General features: G+C 38.6%; 1 protein-coding gene across 1 annotated transcript in view; it reads right to left on the bottom strand.

The window, feature by feature from the left end:
* Positions 1–1,826: 1,826 nt before the first annotated feature.
* The window catches only part of LOC140513805 (uncharacterized), a 65,819-nt gene continuing 44,868 nt past the window's right edge, over positions 1,827–22,777 (bottom strand). The window contains 3 exon segments of the mRNA XM_072623802.1: positions 1,827–2,354; positions 7,874–7,927; positions 18,222–18,334. Coding sequence (XP_072479903.1) covers positions 2,196–2,354; positions 7,874–7,927; positions 18,222–18,334 — 326 coding nt within the window. The 3' untranslated portion in view covers positions 1,827–2,195.

Raw genomic sequence — 22,777 nt, 5'->3', positions numbered from 1 at the left:
TTTGCTCAGTGCCCGGTGTGATAGCCCTTTCCTGTCAGCCTTCTAGGCTGCTTTGAACTGGAAAACTCTTTCATTTTGTAGTTTTGTGGCTTCCGCTGCTCTAGAATTTGTTTAGAGTCATTTTTACAGATATTTTATGAACTTTGAGGGGAGAGTTTTTACAGGTCCATCCCTCTATTCCACCATCTTGGTTCCGCCCCTCAACAAGTATTTGTTAAGCACTTATAAATGCCATTCCTACCTCATGGCACCGGAAACTGAACAAAATACTCAAGAGACAATTTGATGGGGTCTTTGCAGAGAAGGCCTACTGCCTCCTTCATTTTCATAATGTTTCTATCAATATATCCTAGGAGTATATTAGCCTTTGGGGCTGCTTTTTCAGCCTGTTAACTCACACTAAACTCCTAGTGCACTTAAAAACAAATTACTAGATCTATTTTACATGAATTATCCAACCATGGCTTTCCTGTCCTCTACCAGTGAAGAGTGTAGTATCATATGATCATAGAATTTAATGCTGAAGGGAACCTTAAAAGTAATTGTCTAATCCCTCATTTGATGAAACAGATGCAGACAGTTTATTTGCCCCAGTTTATAAAAATATTAGTTGACAAAAATGGAATTGGAACTCAGGTGTTCTCACACCAATATTTTTAGTCCAAGTATAGGATTTTTTATTGATCCCTCTTCGACTTAAATATATTAGATTTGTACTTTTCATTGAGACCTTTTGGGACTCTATTTGGATCCAATTGATACTTTTGTATTCCATCATCCCAGATATTGGCTGAATCCAATAAGTATGCCGCATTTGCCTTCATCCAAGTCTCATAAAAATGGTGACCTACACAGGATCAAGTGTAGGTCACTAGACCTACAGCATTCTACTAGAAACTTCCCTCCAAGTTAACATTGACCCATTAATTCCCATTTTTTCCAGTCTTATCATTTACCCACTTTCAAATCTACCTGAGTATAAAGCCCATATCACTATCTATTCCCCCCAAAAAATCATGATAAATTACATCAAAAGCCTTAATTCCAAATATTTTTTGCCTCTGACATTGGTTTACTAGCATATTAATCACGTTAAAAAATGGAATATGGTGAATCTGACATCACTTGCTCTTGATAAACCAACATTGGTTCTTGGTGATCACTTCTCTTTCTTTTCTATGTTCTCATAAATATTCCTTTACTAGTGTGTGCAATAATTTTCCTGGAAATCAAACCCAAGAATTTCATTATTGAAAAAATTATCTCTCTCTTGCATATACTTCCACTGGAGAATTTTAAATCATTTAAATCATTCACTCTGTGTATCCTTTTTTCTGAACTCTTTGTATTCAGCTCTCATAAAAGAGAGTATAACTCATACTGCATTGCATTTTCTCTTATCTTTTCTACCATGAACTTTGAAGCTGAAGGATTTTACTTTATCATCAGCCTTCCTATTTGGTCAAAACTGATGAGAAGGCCAACTCCCATTTTATAGATGATGAATCAGGGAACAGGTCTACCTTGAATGAAATACATACAGAAGTGTTGCCATAAGCTCACCAAGTTACTTTCATCTCTAATGTGTTTGTGCAAATCAGTTTGTAAACTTCTGATGTTTAAACTGAAGGCAAGTTGCACATCTCTTCAGCCATCTGGGCAAGGGGAAACCTTTGCAGCTTGGTATATGAAGTCAATGAACAGCCAAGATACAGATCAAGTGAGTCTACTTACCAAGTGTATTTTTAAAGATCCTTATAAACATGGTCATCTCTAGACCGTCTTACTTATAAAGACAGAGCCAAGTGGAAAGCATCAGCTACTCATCATGAGTAAAATAATATTTATTGGGGTATAACAATGCCCAAGGGCTTGGTGAACTAAACAATCAAAATCACAGTAATAGGTATCAAACTAGAGCCCCAAATACCATTTAAACTACAACGAAAGAGTAAATTTTATGGTCTTGCTTTTTATGACTGAAGACGTATACACTAGCTATCAAAATCACTTTAATTTTCAAGCTCACTCCAGGCCTGAAACAAAATAACCCAAAAGCTCCTATTACCATAATTTAACAGAAAGCAGAGCCATCTTTTCTTTATCTATGACAACACGATGTCATAAATACAGCTGCTTTTCATCCATAATTACATAAACAATAAACATGCTGCCATTCACTAGGGTTTTAATAGTCAATACACGTAAGCAATATTGTGATCTAATGGGCTGCATCTGTTTTCTTTAACCTTCTTCATTTTACTCATCATCCTTGTCCTCGTCAGAAAAATGAGGCACAGACTTCTTTGCCACCACGTTGTCCAGTCCCTGCCTTGCAGATAGGGGTTCACATTCTGAAAAATACATAGTTTAGTGATGTAAAAAAGGATCAGTTATGCATAACACAGGAAAACACATGGAAGCAATGTATTATGATATGCCCTATAAACTGGACCACTTTGTGATGGGCATTACTGAAGGATTCTATTGAGTGAAATATTATTTCAGGGTGCTAACTAGAATTTATGCTTCTAACTTAAACCTGTAGGATAGCTAACAACCAACCTCCCTCCCTCCCTCGCCATAATCTGGCATGCTTTATCTGTGCAAATATGAGTGCTTGAGTGAATAAGCCTTCCAATAACCTAGCTATTGATCCTTATATACAGGAAAATTCTCATGCTATGTTCCTGTGGGTGGTTTTAATTTTTTTTGGTTTATCAAATACTTTACTAGAAAAAAAATAGCTCTGTGAGACTATTAAATGAATGTTCTTCTGAGTCTAACTCCAGGTATGGATAGCAAGAAAAGTGGTCTGAGCCTCCAATCCATGATGCCAGTAAGCCTGTGAGATGCTGGTATGAACTGAAAAAGGTGATCTCATGGGAATGGTGGGAGAGCGGCTGTTCAGCCTGGGCTGAGGTAGAATTCTCCTGACTCAATTTCCCCGCTGACACCTGGCCGACTTTAAGCCTGACTGAATGCAAGTTGGCAATCCACTCCTACCTGGAACTGACATGAAGTTGGGGAGATATTGGTTCCCTGAAATGTTCCTACTCTTAGTGGCAATTTCCTAGAGTCAAAAGGTTTGTGAGTTTAATAGCAGATCTATTCAATTATAGATTGTTGGTAGGAAAACATCCGAGGTTAAGTCTAAAATTAAGCTATTAGGCTTAGGACTTTAGACCAACAACAATAAGTTAGGGTCCTTTCATTCTTAGTAATACTGTGGAGACAATTAGGTCAAGAGCTTGTGAAGTTAGCAACTTAAATATTATTTGTGTCTCAGTTGGTTAATGTTTTAAAAAAATTCTTTTGTGATCTATATTGTAAATGCTTTAAAAAGAAGCATCACCTCACCAAAAGTTGGAATTGTTTTATGTGATATGAACTGTTAAAAATGAAAAATAAAATAAAATTTAAAAAATAGCTCTGAAGATTTATAAGCACACCAGAAGTGAAACTGAAATTCAAAAGCTATTGAAAAGACTTTTTTCATTGCATAAGTGATTTTTTTTCTATTCAAGTACTAAACAGTAGTGAAGTAGAGAGGCATTGTGGGAGTCTCTAGTACTCACACATATCCAGCTGGTCAAATTAAAAAGCTATACACTTTGGGAAAAGCCTGTATATCCAGTGCTGGCCTCTACAGTGTGTAACACTCTTCCCTCTGGTGGCATGTGGAATGAGTCAAAAGTTTGTCCATTGCTGCTCCAACTCACATCTATTTTGTAGCATTTGGAGTTGGAGCAAGCAATTGGAGCCTTGCAGGATAGTCTTTAGCAGGAAGTAAAATTGTTGCAAAAGCTTTTGAAGATATTTGTTTATTGAAGAGTCTTTCCAATGACCCAACAAAAATAAGAAAGGGACTTCGGGATTTTATGATTCCAGAATGATTAGTAATTCAGTTACATGTGAAACAGACTCACTGAGGCAACATTTTGCAGGGGCTTTGTGTCCAGATGGGGCTCCTTGTGGGTCAAAAAACCACATTTCCATTCTCAAAGCTTCATCTGGAGGTGCTATGCTCCCTTAGAGCACTTAACTAAGCATGCTCCCCTGAATACTAGATTGGGGGATCAGTTTTTGCATCTGACAGCTAAATGACTCAATCGTGGGAAGGTTTTCAAGCTCTCCTGCTAACACTGTATCCTTTCTTATTGGGGCTCTACTTCAAAGCAAGTTAAGAAACAGGCTCAGAAGTGAAACCATCCAACCTGGTTGAAATTTGTGGAAATTCCTGTGTGAAGGGTGATATGGGTTTTTTTTTTTAAGTCATTTTCTGGGAAATCTTCTTGCTAGGTGAATTTAAATACTTTTTAGACTAAATAAAGGGGAGTTCTCCAATATTAATTGAATATGTGTAAAGACTGAACAGTAAGACATTTAAGGGTTGACTGAAAAGTGTTTTACAAGTGAAAATCTGAATGTTTGGTTGGCTTTGGATGATCACATAAAGTCTCATCTAAACCATATGCAGCACTTTGGACTAAGATGGAAGTTTAGGGAGATTACCACTGGCAATGGGTTTTTATGTGACATTTGAATGTTTCACCATCTACCCAGACCCAGGAAGTGCCATATTGAGGGGCAAGGGAGGGAAAGGTGGTGAAGGCTGGAAACAGGAAAAATAACAGGAAGGGAAAGAAAAAGAAAAGAGAATTTATTTGAATGTTTTTTAAACCACCCAAATAGTTCCACTGCAATTCAGTACCTCCATTTGTGAGAATTTTTCAGTTCCCTATTAAAACTAGCTTTTATGACCCAGCAAATAGACTAGCAGACATAGGCTGGGAAAGCAGTATCACACTGTAAGAGACAGCATACCACAACGGGTAGTAGCACACAGAGGATTCGAAATGGGGAAGAGCAGGATTCACCAGCTATGTGACCACAAGCAAGTGACTTAATCTCTCACTTTCCTCATCTATATAATGGGGATAATAATAACATCTCCTTCACAGGTCTGCTATGAGGCTCACATAAGATAATGTAGGGAAAGCACTTGGTAAAACCTAGGAGTGCTCTATAAATGTCAACTTTTTTATTATTTTTATGATGTGTGAGCACTGCCACTCTCTCAGATATGCCTCTGTAAGAGCTGCTCAGTCTCCCTGGGATTCAACTTTTTTACCTGTAAAATGAGAATAATAGCTTGTTTCCCTCCAAGACTCACAGGGTTAGCATGAAAGAAGAGATGTGAAAAAAAAAATACTAAAAGTAACTAGCATTTATGTAGCACTTTGAGGTTGCAAAGTGCTGTATATCTTATCTCATTTCAATCTCACAAGAACCCTGTGAGGTAGGAACTATTTGCTATCCCTATTTTACAAGCAAGGAAACTGAGGTGAGGCAACATGCATTTATCAAGCACCTATTATGTGCCGAGAACTTTGGCTGACACTGATTAAGTGACTTTCCCAGGGTCCCATAGCTACTAAGTACCTGAGGCAGGGTTTAAATTTGCCTCACTCTTACTCTCTGGAAACCATAATTGGTCACTATAATTCTTTGAAAACACAAAAGCACTGAAATTCAAAAATATAAATTTTAAATTTGGGGATAGACAGGCAATTGATGGATAATCCTTAATAGTCTGTTCTAACTTAGAAGAACAATCAGTCCATAATTCTGTTTATTATCTAGCACCTTTCTTCTAAAGAAATAAAGGCACTTTCATATCATATTGTCACTGAGCCAAGAAGTAAGGTGGGACAAGAATTTAACCCAATTCACAATTAAAAGGATTGAGACACAGGGAAGTTTGATTCAGCCTAGATCATGCGGTTTATATAGTTAATGGAGCCAGATCTAGCACTCAGGTCTTCATTTTCTTTTCTTTGTCTTTCTTTTGTCTGGAACAAAAATAAGAATTGGATCTCTGCTCTTGATTTTTTTTTTTGTCTGGAAAGCCACAACCTATGCTAAGCTTCTTTGGGAGAAGTGTTGCTTTTAAACTAGTCCAGAATTTCTTCTTTCTGAATCATGAACTTAATGAGATGGTTAAGGTCTCTCAATCAAACTGTGAAGTCCATCTGAATACTGATTATAGGGAAGGCAACTTCTGTTACTCAAGAGGATTGAGACCCAATACTTCTGGCTTGAGGACATGATCTTTGTATGCTCCAGGAGAACAGACAGTACTTGATACCACTGGGTCACATTGACATTCCTGGACATAAATTCTAGGCCTTTTCCATGTGAAGGAAGTTGAGGCTAAAATATAAAGCCTGGCCAAAGTTCCAAAATTTTGGTATCTAGGTTCCCTAAGGATAAGACCTAAGTAGTTACCCACTGACATTCCCTAAGGAAGGACAGAGGGATGGTGGAATAGGGAGTGGACAAAAACTAAGGCTCTTTGCTGAATTTACTGCAGATGTTATTTATGCACCTTGAAGAATAGAGGAAATGGAAATCATGGGCTACTTCTTGGTCAATCTCCATATAATGGCCATTTACTAGCATACTTATAAGGATGTAGGGACCTAGAACTCTGCATGTTCCTCCACGGTCACTACTCCCTCAGGCCCTTTTCCTCCTCCAACTATAAGATTGCAAATGGCAATTCTCAAGTGGCAAAGACTCCTAAACCGGGTAATTTAACTCTGCCAAATAAGGTATTTTTCTATCCTTTCGATACCTTATGAGTCTCTCTTATAAATCCTGCTTTGGGTATATCTGTTCTTTCTCAGACTGAGGCAGAAGCTTGGAGCTTTGTGACATGGAGCTATAGGGATAAATGATGTTTCTGGACAGCCTATATAACTCTAAGGCCAGAAAAAGGAAAACTCATCAGCAGTAAGGAAATAGATTGGAGAATATTATTCAGAACAATTTGCAACTATTATCGTCTAATTCCCTAATCTCTGATAGGGCCAAACTATTTGTTTTTGTTTTTTCTGTGTTAACAGTCTTCATGTGAAAAGCTTGTGCTGTTGTCCTTGGTTTGTTTTTTTTTAAAATTCAACACAAAATAGGTGTTGACTTGGTAACAGCCATATTTTCATCAGATTGGAAGGAGTAAGAGATAAAACTGTAAACTCTAAGGGTGGAGTGTTGGTGGGATAGCAAGGCTTCATATGTTCAACTTGTGAGCATCAGTGCTTAAAAACAATTCAATAAAAGCTCAAGTCCATTCAGTTCCCTTCAAGAAAATGTCGTAATAGTCAAAGAACACCGTAAACAGTTGAGTCCGTGTTGGATGACTAGGGTGAGGAGATAGTGTTGAAATCTCCAAACAGATACATGTGACATGTGGCAAACGAACATAGCTAAGTTAGAAAATTTGGCATAATCTGGCCAGGAAAAGGACAAGAATATGTCTAGGCAAACTGTATGAGGAAATGGCTGAATTTAGCTTCTCTAACAAAATGCTTCTATAAATTATTGTTTGAACCATGGAATTTAGCCCTTGACTTTATTGTATCACTTAGTAAGTGTTTCATATATGTAAGCTGTCTCCTCAACCAGGCTGCATGCAAGCTTAGTACATGGAGACATACAGAAAAACAAATAGTTGGGCCCTATCAAAGGTTTGTGGGCAGAGCTCATTTTAGTGGCTTCTCTGGGATCTCCCACAGTACCTAGCACAAAATTAGGAACAGAGTAAGCACTTAATGAGTTTTCAAAGAATTGAAACTATAGTAGCTATGAGTTTTTAATACTGTAGTCCAAAGTCTCAGCAGCCTATCAGAGAGCTGGGGATGTAGTTTCAAAGCAAGGTCCCTCTTTATGCTGGACCACTCTCCTAATTTTTCATAAATGCTTATGATGAGACTCTAAAGTTGCTTCAGAACAACCTGAGGTCTCAGCATTTGTCAACAACCCTCTTCAGATAACATAACATAGAAAAATAGTCAAGACTGTAAGTTACCCTCCTTCTCTGTCTCTGTCCACCTTTCATCTTTTCGAAAAGAAGCTTCTTGTTCTAGAGAGGGGGAAGGGAGGAGAGAAGAAACAAATGTAGCAGTATGGATCAAATTTGGTGAATGTCTATTTTAAAAGCAATACTCTGTGTTTCCTGTGGACATTTGCATACACATATTTTGGAAACAGAACTAGATGAAAAGAATGTCGTGTCAGAAAGATAAACCACAAGAGAAAAGTTAGTGGTTTTTCAGCTTTTAATAAAGTCCTTTGGAGTGCCCAGGGGCCCACTAGTGTCATCAACAATCACATAAAGAGGAAAATACATTTTAAAATACAAGCACTAGAAACCAATCTAGCACAGATCTAGTACTGCCCCATGAAATGGCTATGGTAGAAACCAGCCATCGAGGGGGCAAGGAGGGGGAGAGGAGGAGAATGGTATCTCACTCCCTTTTAACAAACTGCATAAACTAAATGCTCCAGGGGTGTAGTGTTTGATTATTTGTAACAATTCTCCAAGTAAATAAATTCAACATCATGGCTTCTGCAACCAATCCATCTGTAGTTTTAAGTTAGTGCCCCCAGTAAAGATGCTAAGAAAACCATTTGGTCCATAACATTTTTAATAGAGTGAACCTTTTAAAAACTGCCAAAAAAAAACTTCTTGGCAGAAAGGAAAGCTATGTTGAGAGGAAAAAAGCTCTGTTACCACAGTTTGTATAAGTGTTTCCACATACTGCTATATTTCAAACACACAGTGGAGTCAACTAAGCTCAAGAATATAGGACACATGCTCAACAGATTTTTCTCTCGATTATGATTATAGAAGACAGAAAACTTAACCTGTGAGTGGGACGGGAGAAGGAGAATGGGGGTGTTTGTGCTGGTTGTTGTTTGGGTTAGTTTGGTTTTTTAATGAAGGGAAAATCAAGTATAAATGAGGTGATTGATCTTACTCTAAATAAGCTTCCTTAACTGTGATAAAGGAAGTGCAGCATAAAGTTTTGATGAAGTACCAACTTCTTCCTTTTGAGTTGTTTGAGTACAACAATTTTTTTTTAGAAAATCATAGATGTGGAGACAAAAATGACAAGTGCCAAGAATGAGCTTTGTATTTTTCATGTTCATTAAAATCTCCCTGATTCACAATCCATATCTCTTGCCCAACCTCAACTATGCATGAAGGCTGTGCCAGGGAAGGAAAGTCAAAGAGCCCCTCCATCTGCCAAAGAGGGACGTTTCTGGCTGCAATCACACTTGTCGGCTTTCTTGGGGAACAGCTCAATTTAATACTTGAAGAGAGAAAAGGCAGACATGTAGGTTGTTCCATCTAGGAAAAAGTCGATCACACTCTGGGTCTTTACTTTTGCTGCCTGAAGGTTATCTTTTCCATGGATGTATGTTATTCCCAATTCCCAGAGTGGCACTAGTGTTAACACCACCAGGCAGAATGCCACCTCAACATGAGCACTTTTATTCCTCATTACTCAAAGCAGAGTGGGACTTGTTTGGTCTGTGGCACAATATTAAATTCATTGATCATGAGTGGGTGTGGAACCAACTTGATAGCTGATACAGCAAGATGGGGTACCAATCAAATTTGCTGAATAAATGGCATGGGATGGAAGGAATGGAATGAAATGAAATGGAGCAGGAAAAGATTTATTAGAACAGAAAGGGATTGGATGGAGTGGAATAGGGCTTAACTAAACTCTAATATCATAGAATATGATAAAGTAAAACATATTTTGGTTTTTCTCTTCAGCAGCATTTCCTGAAACTACCTTGTTCCATGAAATTTTTATTACCAAAAACGACAGTCCCTGCTTTGACACTTGTGACCTTGGGCAAGTCATTTAACCTTGGTTTTCTTATCTGTAAGGTAAGGGAGTAGGATCAGATAACCTCTGATGTCCCTCCAAACTCAACAGCTATGGTCCTACCATTCTGATCTTCTATAATTCACTTTGCCTGTTAGTTCTTTCCCAAATATCACTCTCTCATTCATCCCAGGTCATCAGGATATGTTCAGGCTCTGCTTCCATTCTAAGCTTCAAGAGAAACTAAGGTGGACCTAGGCAACCCTTACTTTGAGTGTTTTGTAGGCAATGGAACGGTCAGAGATAGATTGAACAGACAGACAAGAGAAAATGAAAGCTAATAAACAATCCACCTCTCCAGGAGCCAAAGTCCCTCAGGTTAAGCCAGGCTGCTTTCAATGGAGGTGGCAGGTTCCAGACTCTAACAGAGGCTTCCTATCCATCACTGAAGAGCTTAGACATCTAGTGTGCTTCAGCAGAGGTGAATGTGCACAGATGACAAAGAACCCACTTTAGGGGATACTTAACTAGAGCAGGGGTTCTAAACCAAGTTCTTAATTTGTTTATGTCATGGATTCCTTTGTCATTCTGGTGAAACTTTCTCAGAAGAATGTCTTAAATGCAAGAGACACATAGGGTTAAAAAAGGAAAGTGATTATACTGAAACACAGTTATCCAAACTATTTTTAAAATTCAGGGATTCTCAGATTTCAAACCCCTCTACGAGAGGGAATCTCCATCAGCCATGTAATTATGGGATGCTGGAACAGGCAAAAGGCAGTAAGTTTATTTCCACTGAGAGCAAATACCACAGGACATCATGGTGTCTTGCAGTCACTCTCTTAGCTGCCTTATAATGTATTTTTCAGTAAGTGAGCCTTCTAGTTCTGGAAGATTTTCCTTAGGAACACCTTCCTCTAACAGTTCAGAGCACTGCTGTCAAAAGGCATTTAGTTAAATTCTAAACTGAAATGTTAAACCTTCAACATCATCACAAATGATCATTCGGTCTTGACTTGATCAAACATGATCAACTGAGGGATGAGTGATTCAATCTCAAGCTTGGTACCACCTTGCAAAGAGCTACTTTCCCAGGATTAATGATCTGCTAGATTTATCAAATGGAATTGTACACAGTGTGGAGAAACCAAGTGCAGACAGGGTCATGGCAAGGGTATGTCCATTACCAAGAGTTAGGTACAATGGCACGAAAGTCTTAGGTTGGGAGCAACTAAATCCTGGTAGTTTTAAATACTGACTGTATAAATTGAGAGACTAGGGGTTGAGAGACTAGGTTTGGGGGGAAGTCACCCAGCCATTCCATGAACTCAGAAATAACTAAACATAGCTGTAGGTAAGGGAGTAATGGCCATTTGGAGAAGTTAAACCAAAGACAGTGCAGTGACTTTATTGGTAACTTATGTTTGCAGCACCACACAAAGGAGACTGTCCCTATCCAACTCATCTATTGTGTTCACCCAGTTGAGTTTGCTTTGTTTACTGAAAATGTTCTAGAGTCATCCAAGGTGCTGATCAAGAATACTGATGCATGCTTAGAAAGGGGAAACACTTGTCTTCCTAGGTCAGAAACTTTTTTCCTGAGAGAGTAACATTGAAGTTCAAGGATACAGAGGGGAAGAAGAGTGAAATTTGCAGGGACCAGTCATTGAGTTCAGGTGTAAGTTACTTAGCATCAGAGTGTATTGGGTGTTCATTTCTTGCAAAACAACTCTTCCCTCTTGTAGGCATGACCACCTCCCAGGAGATATTAGTGAAGCACAAGTAATGAAAAGACATAGGAATGCATTCAGGTTTTAAAGTTCTTTGGTCAATATTTACTGGATGCCTACTATATATTGAACACTGTGGAAAACTACAAAGGAGAATGAATAGTCTGTGCCTTTAATCTAATGGAAGGGACAAGACAGACATTCATGTTTAACTTAGAGATTCAGTGGAGAGTAGTGGACTTAAAAGCAAGCAAAGACCTAAGTTCCAGTCCTGATTTTACACTTACTGATTGGGCATTGACTATTGGCAAAGCACTTAATTTCTCTGAAATTTGGTCTCCTAATCTGTTTTAATGCCTGCCATACTTTCAGAGGGTTGTCATGTGACTCAAATGACATAATATATGCAGTGTTTTGCACATTCTAAACAACTATATAAATAATAATCTTTAATAAAGAACTAAAAATAGTAAGTTATTATAGAAATAATCACAATGTACATATTGGACTTATGATTTCAATTGGTATGAAGAAGTATCAGTGTGGAAACTCCTTCCACTGATTTAACTCATCTCTAACACAGCTGTCTGAGAGAGTTGCCGAGCTCACTGATTGATTGATATGTTAATGGTGTGTGTGTGTGTGTGTGTGTGTGTGTGTGTGTGTGTGTGTGTGTGTGTGTGGAAAGAGAGAGAGAGAAAGAGACAGAGAGAGAGAGATAATGAGAATATGTAGATATGTAGGTTTCAATCATACCTCTGAGACATAAGCAAGTCAATTAATGTATGTGTAGTGTGTGTTGTGTATATATACGTGTGTGTGTGTGTGTGTATGTGTGTATGTATATGTAATATACATTTATATCATTGTCCTTAGTAGGACTGCACAAGAAACAAGAAATTATGCTTTCTTGAGAACTCTAAATCTGTGAAAATACTGACTGGAGATGGTGGGACCCTACTAAAAAAAACATCACACATACTTGTGAATTTCAAGCAAATTAACTCTTAGTACCTACCAGTTACTAATAAGGCAATAAACTAAGGAAAGCTAAGTTTAAACAAATGATCACAGTTGATAAGAAACTTCTAAACATGACCTAAAGTAGTGGATTTACTAATAGTTCTTCCCTCTTATAGGGAATCCAAGTTCTAGTCTTTGGCTCTGATACATACATAGAAAACAAGTGACAGAAACAGATATACTACACATATGTGCTAATTATTCAAGGATGTGAACTACAGGCTGGGTGGTTATTAGAATGACTGAAGATAATCTAGAAAGGCTTTCTGAAAAAGATGAGCCAAATCTAGAAAGAAGGAAAGATGATGTCTTCCATCTCTCCTACTTCCCTACACCCACTAAACTTATTCTCTGCCTTGACTTAGTACTTCCTGCTCCCACCCAGATCATTGGTTCCCTTCTAACTGTTCTAGATTCGCTCTCAACTTCCCAAGGTCAACTACTTCAGTATTGCCCTCTAAAGCACTTGGACTCCTTCCTCCAAACTCAATGGGCCATTGCCTAATCTTTTCCATCCCCAGCCTCTGTTCTTTTCTACTCCTATTCCTGGACCACACAGAAAATGTAAAACTAAGTGAAACCAAACCTTTAAAGAGTAAAGAAACGACTTCCACTTTGATCCAGCCCTTGGTTCTGCTAAGTAATCTTTTTTTATCCCTCTCATATCTCCCTTATATACTCCCCAGTGCCAAGTGAAGACCTATTTTTTTCTTAAGCTACCAATTCTTCTTCCCCACCCTCCATCTCCTTTATTCAATTTTCTTTTTCATTTTCTGTCTTGTTAATTCCTTTGTCAATGTCTTTCCTTTCCTCCCCTTATCTCTATTTCCATTGCCATCACCTTAAACCCTGCTCATTGTATACCTATGATGGCATAGGGCTTTTCTGAAGCTATCCTGGAAGAAAGGGAAGGATTAAAGATGGCGTAGGACCACCACTACTATAGCAGATTGGGGAGATGATCATTTCACCTTTGAGCTTCAATATTCAGATGTGTAAAACAGGTTCTGCCTCACACTGACGGTGGAGCTTCCCATTAGATTGTGAGTTCTTTGAGCATATGCGCAGATAGGAGAAATTATAGTAAAATATCGCAAAAAAATTTTTTAATTACAAAAAAAATTCTTGTATCAATTGATACACCAAGAAAGACATAATCACTGTCTTCAAGAACTTGGACTATCATAAAAAAAGGAAATAAACTTTTTCTGCTTGAACTTAGGTAGCAAAGTTTAGAATTATCGAGACAGATTTTGACTGCATATAAAAGAATACTTCTTAATAATCAGAGCTGTCCACAAATAGAAGAAATGTCCTTGGAAGATTGTATGTTCTTGGTCAAGAGACATCTTCAAGTGAAGCTTTGAAATTCGCATATTGGGAGTGCTATAGAGTAGGCTCTTGGACACAAGACTAAATGTGTCATAGTAGATGACTTATGAGGTCTCTTCCAACTGAGATTCTGTGGTTTGTCTATGATTTTAAAATTGCCTCCTAGCTGACATTAGCTGCCAGACTGATCTTAATAAAGAGCACTTGTATTATATCAGTCTCTTCTTCAAGAGCCTACAATGTTTCTTTGTTTTTCTTTCACATCAAGTCTAAATTCCTTGAATACTGGATTTGGAGTCAGAATCCCTGGTTTCAAATTCAACCTCTGTCATTTGTTAAGTGGGTAACCTTGGGCAAGTCACTTCACATCTCTGGGCTGCAGTTTCCTCATCTGTAAAATTAGGGGATCCAGACTAGATGACTTCAAGATGTATTACAGTTCCAAATAGATATTTCTATGATCCTTTTTAAAGATCTTCCATAATTTAATCCCAACCTACCAATCCAAATTTATTTCCCACCACTCCCAAATACAAATGCTCCATTTTAATTAGCTAATTGCCCTGATTATACTCTTTCCTTTCTGAATTCTCTCCTACCACTTTTTTCCAAATCCTACCTATACTCAAGACACAGCTCACATCCAAGCTAAAGAAGCATTGTAGTATAGTAGAAAGAGCTCTGGACTTGGGAATCACAAGGCATTGGACCATAAAATCCATGGATTTAGAGCTAGAAGAGAATTTAAGAGGCCATTTAGTCCAACTCCCTCCTTTTACAGATGAGGAAATTGAAGTTCAAAGTTAAATGACTCACCCAAAGTCACACAGGTAGTAAGTAGCAGAGTTCAGTTTTGAACACAAGTCCTCATGGAATGCTGACTGAGGGGAACAGTAGGACAATTAAGGAAGGAGAGAAGGAAAAATGCATTTATTAAACATCTAATATTTGCCAGGCACTGTGCTAGGTACTTTATAAACAGCTCATTTGAGCTTACAAGAATCCTGGGAGGTAGGTGCTATTGTTAAATCCATTTTACAGCTGAGGAAACTGAGGCTGGCAGAAGTTAAGTGGCTTGTTCAGAGTCACATAGCTAATAAATGTGCAAGATCACATTTGAATTCAGGTCTTCCATACTCCAGCTCTAGCACTTTATCCACTGCACCATCTAGCTGCCTAAGTGGTAACAAAAGTAGGTGATATGAAATAATTCAGGAAAGGTAGGTTGACTCAAGATTTTAAAGGGCTTTAAATGCTAGGATGAGGAGTTTATAATTCATCTTATAGTCAATGCAGTGTCACCAAGGATTTTGGAGCAGAATTGGCATTGAGGGAAAGGTGTACCTGTGTCTGCAGAAAATTGTTTTTCCCGCTGTGTGAAGAATGAATTGAAGAGAGGTGAGGATGAAATCAATGTTAGGACCAGTTAGGATGCTAATATAATAGTCCAGCTAAGAGATGCTAAGGGTCTGAACTAAGGTAGTGGCTATTTGAGTAAAGAGAAGGAGAAGGATATGAGAGATGATGTAGAGGGAATATTGACAAGTTTGGTGACTGATAAGATTGGTGAAAGACAAGAATAAGTCTAAGATGACACCTGGGTGACTTGGGGAATGACAATGTCCTCAACAGAAACAGAGAAGTTTGGAAACAGGTCAAGAACAAGGATCAAAATGATCAATTCTGTTTTGGAAATCCCGAGTTTGAGATGCCATTAGGAAAGCTAGGTGACATCAAGCAGGCAGCTATCAGGGTCAGAGTGGAATTTAGGCATTAGGGTTAGATACATAAATTTCATTAAGAAACCATCAGCATAAGGCTGATAATTGAAGCAACCAAGAGGAGCAGATGCAATCACTCTCCAGAGTCCTACAATGATGGCAGATAGGGTCCACCTAGTCTCTAATAGAGAGAATGGCAAATGTAATAACATTAAATATAATATAGGTAAATATAAAGCCTTGCAATTGGGTTCATAAAATCAACTTCTAAAATGTAAGATAGAGGAGAGTGTCATCTGCAAATGATCTAGGTAGTTTAATGGACCAAAAGTTCAATGAGTCAAAAATGAGATATAGCAGGCAAGAAAGCTAAGGCAATCCTAGCCTGCATTAAGAGAAGAATAATGACAAGGATGAGGGAAGTAATATTACTATATTCCACTCTGTCTGGCCACATCTGGAGTATTGTGTTCCCTTCTGGGAGTCATATTTTAGGAAGCACTTTGATATGTGGGAAAATATCCACAGGAAGATAACCAGGATGGTGAAGAGTCTTGAGCTCATGTCACATGAAGATTGGTTGGAAGAACTAGGGATGTTTAACCTGGGGAAGAGAAAATGGAAGATAAATATGATCATTGACTTCAAGTATCCAAAGAGTTGTCATGTGGAAGAAGGATTAGAACACTAAGTGCCACAGTGGAGAGAACACTGGACTTGGAATTGGGAAGGATGAATTCCAATCCTTCATTCCTCAGATGTTCATTACCCTTAACGTGCTATAGAAGTGTTAGCTATTTATTATAATTGCTTGTTTTGCTAAACCTCTCCCCGCCCTGAAGGGGGATAGAACTATAAGCAATGAGTACAAATTGCAAGGAGACAAATTTGGCCTTCATGTATCGGGGGAAGAAGCTTGTTAGTTAGCACCATCAAAAAGTGGAATGGACTGCCTAAGGAAGTAATGAGTTTTCCATTATTAGTGGTTTTCAGGCAAAAGCTGTGAGACCACTTCTTGGGTATGTTGTACCAGGAATTTACCTTCAGCTGTGGCTTGTACTAGATGATTTCCGAGATCCCTTCCAACTCTGAGATTCTATGATAATACCATGGAGGAGGAGGTAAAGGTAGAAGGGAGATAGATAGATAGATAGATAGATAGATAGATAGATAGATAGATAGATAGATAGATAGATAGATAGATTTATATATCTCGCATAATGCCTGTTGATCCTCCTGAGTACTGAGATAGGGAGGAGCAGATGCTGAACCAACAATTCTGGTATCAGGAGCAGTCTTCCCACCTCCTAGTAATGGAGGGCTAAGACACTGTCAGTTTTTTTCCCAATGGTTCAAGTGTCATAGGGCAGAGTAAGCTGTGTCTCCACACATGACAACAAGCTTCTGGATGGGAATACATCCAGACTAGAGTCTGAGAGCTGGATCCCTGCCCTCCAGACCCAGTGATGTGGGAACAAACTCCAGGAAAAAATCCTCTAACACCTGCAGTGACAAGAAACTCACTCCCTCAAAAGGAAGCCATCCATATTAGATGAAAGTTATATAACAAAATGTCTGTTTCAAAAACACATTATGCCCACATGTACAAAAATATTTATAGCAGCTCTTTTTGTGGTGGCCAAGAACTGGAAATCGAGGGAATGCCCATCAATTGGGGAATGGCTGAACAAATTGTGGTATATGAATGCAATGGAATACTACTGTGCTATAAGAAATGATGAACAGGGGGACCTCAGAAAAACTTGGAAAGATTTACATGAACTGATGCTGAGTGAAGTGAGCAGAACCAGGAGAACATTATACACAGTAACAGCCACAGTGTGCAAGGACTGTTTCTGATAGACTTAGCCCTTCTCAGCAACACAACGACCTAAAACATCTCCAAAGGACTCTTGATGGAAAATTCCATCCACATCCAGAGAAGGAACGATGGAGCTGGACTTCAGGGTGAAGCAAACCCTTTTCTCTTTTGCTTTGTTTTTTTCTCATAGTTTCTTCTATTAACTATAATTCTTCTGTGCGAAGAAAAAAGTTTAAAAAAACACAGTATGGACTTAATACTTATTGATTTAACTTAATTTTAAGAATATATCCATACTTAAAAAACCTTATTTCCTATTTTCTATGTATTACACCATGGTAAATGACACAAATAACCCAGAACCAGATTCCAGAGAGTAACATGTTTATCCATGCTTAGTCAACAAAATATTCATCTACATTACTTTAAACCCTTACCTACTAATTCTATACAATTGTCAAGAAGCTGCCAGGAAGGATGACATCATCGAGGAATTGTTCAAGGCCCTTCCCTGTCCTAGGCTTTTAATAAATCTGTTCCTAAACAGTCTTCCCCTCCCAAATTTCCTCTCTAATTTAGCTCTACTTTAGCACCTTCAATAAATGAGTCTGGAAAATATAGACACAGGATAGGACAGAAAAGAGAGTGCTGGACTTGGAGTCCGGAAGACCTGCTTTCAAATCTTACCTCTGATATCTACTAGCAGTACAAACCGTAGGCAATCATTTCACCTCTCTGAACCTTAGTTTCCTCAACTGTCAAATGGGAATAATATTAACTGTAGTACCTACTCCACAGGTTTGCTCTGAGGCTCAGCTGAGATGATGTACAGAAAGTACTCTACAAATTTTAAAACATTATATAAGTAGTAACTATGATTGGTAGTAATTAAAGTTGAACTCACCCATTTGCCCAAGCCAGGATAGTCGTGTTCAGGATCAAAAAGGTGTTGATGCAGCTGGAACTCTCGGCTGAACTCTGCAGTGTCAGGGGAGTTTTCCAGACATCCATCATCTACTGCAAACAGCCAGAAGTCTTTGAGAAAAGCCAAGCAACTTATGCATGCCCCCATGGGTAAAGGTAAATAGGAACAAGGCAGGCCACTGAAGGTCAGAATCACATTCCCATCTGCATCCCATGTATCTATTCCTGCTTCCTTTTGACTCACTTTGTGACCTCAGGCAAATCACTTTCCCTCTCTGGGCCTCTTCTCCATCTGGAAACTGAAAATGATGGTGGCTACTTCCCTCTAGTTACTTCAGAGGGATACGGTGAAGTTTGTGCCTAGATTTTTGGAAATACCTTGTGCTCCTTAGAGAAAGGTTCAATATTATCATATTATTTTTTATGTAACATAAAATAGAATAATTGTATTTTAAACACAATGTTAATTTGTTTAATAATGTATATATTTATAATATAATATTCTATATAGTATTTTAAAATAAATGCAGTTTTGCTCCTTAGAGAAAAGTGCGACATCAATTTATTTTACATATAAAATATATTTTATGTAAATACACTAAATTATTTGATAAATAATGTTATATAATAAATATCTTACAGTAAGTACTTAATAAACCTTAGTTAATTCCTATATATTGGGCACAATTGTATTCAGCATGAGGCCAAATGAGACTCTGTCCCAGGGCACTGATAGGAGATAAAGTGTGATTCCTCCCTCCCCTGCTGATGACCCTCAGTAGCTTGATTTACCTCCTAGATCTCTGGAGGCCCAGGACATAACCACATCCACAATCCTCTCCTGACCTCACTTCACTCACCCACCCACAAACTAAATTTGTCTCAGGCGAAGTTTGGGCTAATTATAGTTCTAATATGAGATACGCATTCCTTCGGAGGAGGGGGAGGAGGAAATGCTGTGTATTTTGTATAATCAGTACAGTTCGCATATTTTTAATGTGCTCCTGCATTAATAAACAACATGGACACACACATACACACACACACACACCATAGTCACTGAACAGAGGGGTGTGTGTATGTGTGAGTGTGAGTGTGTGTGTGTGTGTGTGTGTGTGTGTGTGTGTGTGTGAGTGTGTTGGGCTAATGGCTGTTCCAGCATGACTGGTGCTATAGGCTCTGATTTTCTTGTTTGAATTTTCGGTTCAGATCTGTGGTTTCATCTTGGTAGGGCAGTGCCTAACCTGGACATTCCTTCCAAGGATGTAGAATGACATCCTCTGTGGGAGCTGCCTGAGGCACTCAGTGGTTAAGCAACAGGCTTGGGCAGACATTAGTCTAACACACACCCATTCTATATTCAGTGGGTATGGTATATCTGTTTACTAATCTGGGGTCTAAGGCAAGACTTGAACTCAGGTCTTACTAAATCAAAGGTCAACTCTCTAACTAGACCACACTATCATTCAGAAACAGTGTCTTCAAAATCGTTTTTCCTTTTTGTAAATGTTTTATTGATGCCTTTTTAAAACATCACTATCACCCCTCAAGGACTTCCCTCCATGGAACTCTCCCTTGTAACAAATACGTCCAGTCAAATAAATTAACATATTTTCCATGTTATATATTCCTCATTTCACATCTATACTCCATCCCCTCCTTGCTAAGAGGAGGACAAAGTTTCCTTAGCCTCAGCACTCTCCAAAGCCCCTCTGGATCTTACGATTCTCTGGAGATGATTCATTCTGCCTATCTTTTATGTGCCTTAGACAACCAGAAAAGAACATAAGGAGTCTGGGTTGCATGGGAAGCTGAGGGGAGGAGTGAAGACCAGTTTTCAAAAGACTGATGAGACATCAAATAAGTGCTGAAAATGCGCGCCTATTTACAATCAGCCAGGTATGTCCTGTGTCTCGTTTCTTGGAGTATTTCCAAGTCTTTCCAGAAGGCAGTCTGAAACGCACACAAGGCCTCTCCACAGTATGAACCTAATGTGGAAGTCATTAGCATACCAAAAGATCTCTAATGCAGCTCTACTGCGTCTGCTCAGTGTTCAGATCTCCTGACTGGGAACGTTATCTAACCCCTACATCTGCAACCATCAGTATGTCACGCTGGTAGGAATGGAGAAGATTATAGTAAAAATAGGTGCTCAGACACATTTTTTGGATGATAACTTTGTGGAGTGGATTCTAATTCTTTACTGGAAGTGACTTCCTGGGTGATGCTGAAGGGTGGGAGCCCACTGGGGTCATGAGAACGTAGGAGTAGGAGTCAGATAATTGAGATACCAACCACAGAATTTAATATATTATCTCTGTGGCCAGGAAACAACATAGATGAGGATTTCCCTACATTTCCACAATGACGCAGAAAGCAAATTGAGAGAATTAAAGGATAAATTTTCCTTAAATTAAAGACTAAATTTCCAGAATAGTATATTGGATGCATGGAGGTCTAAAAGCTGAGACTTGGGGCTTATACCATAGCCCATACTGACCTCTTCCTTCTCGGACATCCATATTTATGGTCTATACCATACAGTCTAGCACCGAATGATATCAAACAATGAATAAACGTTTATTATGTACCAACTTTAGACCAGGCAATGTGCTACATATGCAAAGACTAACAGGGAACATAAAGCTTACATTCTGTTGATAACACTTTGTATTGTTTTCCTAATTTTTTTTGAGAATGTCCATCAGAACTGTTTCTTGAGAACCGGAGTTGTGTCTTAGTCATTTTTTTTTCCACATGACCGGAACATAAATACTTGCTGACTTGACTTATTTGAATTACTATGACTTCAGTACTTGTGTTCCCCTCTTCCGTTCACAGATCAAAAGTGAATGTGTCACATAACCCTCTTCTAGCAAGGCCTTACACATAGTAACCTTTCAATGATACATGTAGAATTCAACTCATTTATCACGAAAAAATAACATAAAGAAGTATATGATTAAGTCCGAAATGAGAATACAAGGAATAAGAAACTGAGAAATTCAGAAAAAGAGATCTATGTACTATAAATTTAGTTCAAGAAACATTTGTTAAATGCCTTCTATGTGCAGACCACTCTACTAGGTATTAGGGATGCCAAGAAAAAAACTAAACATTTCCTTTATTCAAGGAACTTATATTCCATTGGGGGAAGGACAGAAGGAGGACAAGGAAAAGGAAAGGAAATACAAAGCAATTTCAAGATGCAGAGAGTTCTAACAACTGCAGTGACGGTCAAGAAAGTCCTCACGTAAAAAGTGGCCCTTAAGTTGTGCTTTGTAGCAAGCTAGGGATCCTACAAAGCAGAGGAAGGGAGGGAGAACATTCCAGACATGGCAGACCACCAGAGCAGAGGTACAGAGGTGAAAGCCAGAATGTCATACACCAGGCCAATTTGCCCAGAAAGGAGAGTATTTGAGGGGGAATATTATGAAATAAGCCTAGAAAGGTAGTTGAGAGCCAGACTAAAGTGAGTCTAAATGCCAGACTGAGGATTTGATACTTTGTGAAGCATGTAAAACTTGAGCCGAGCCTTGAAAGATGGGTAGAATTTGGAGACATGGAAGGGATGGGGAGGATTCAAACCCAAAATGTTTCACTCTGAACTCACTCCTTCTAAATACCTGAATAAGGCCCTCTGCTGTGTCTAATCAATCCAGCCAGCTGCCCCTGGGGAATGTTGTTCCTTAAACTTGGTACAGGTCTTTCCTCTCCCTGAATCTAAAATTATACAAGCAAATAATATGTGGCTGAAATGATCTGAGCCATGCAGTGATTCAGGTTTTCCTGCAATCCTATTTTCAAATCTAATTTTTCACTGCGCCGGCAGACCCACATTGCTTTGCCACACGCAATCACTTAGATTCTCGTTAGTTACAGTGACCATGTTTTTTAACAACAACAACAACAAAAACCCAAGACACATGGTCTGATAGAAGATATTCCTTTTGTAAAGTCTTGTTAAAAGTACACTTTCTTTCCTTCCTAGATTTTCCAGGACATATGATTGCTGCACCATCTCAGTACCTTCTCTAGTAGCTCTAGCCCAGAAGGGATTTTCATGAGGCAGCAAAGTCCAAAGTCTACTCCTCAACATCCCCTATGGAATCCCTGAGACTTTTTCCTGATCTCTCTGTCATGCTTGAAATAACACCAAACATCAGTGAAATCAATTATTTCAATAATGAGGAATTTGCACCACCAAGAAACAAGGTTAGCTGTATTCAGGCATGTTGATACCCTATTAGAACCTAACGCTCAGCCTCCCTGCCCAACTCTGGATTCCTTTTCACACAATCCATGAGTTATTGAAAGTACAGATTCGTCCCTGAAAGTGATGAACCCTAGCAGGTAACCAGATTAAACTGGGTTCCAACTCGGTCCATATGTAGACAAAACATTTTATCCTAAATTGAGTTAGAAATAGCAGGTGGTAGCTCTTTGCATGTTACGTTAAAAAGCAGAGAAAAGGAAATGGGGAATTCCATCCTTAGTCACTGAGTGATAGCTTAAAAACAAAGGTCTCCCTTTAAA

The sequence above is a fragment of the Notamacropus eugenii genome, chromosome 7 (genome assembly GCF_028372415.1).
Source record: "Notamacropus eugenii isolate mMacEug1 chromosome 7, mMacEug1.pri_v2, whole genome shotgun sequence".
Taxonomy (NCBI): Eukaryota; Metazoa; Chordata; class Mammalia; order Diprotodontia; family Macropodidae; genus Notamacropus; species Notamacropus eugenii.
Note: the sequence above shows the minus strand (reverse complement) of the source record. Positions and strands in the feature narration are given on the sequence as shown.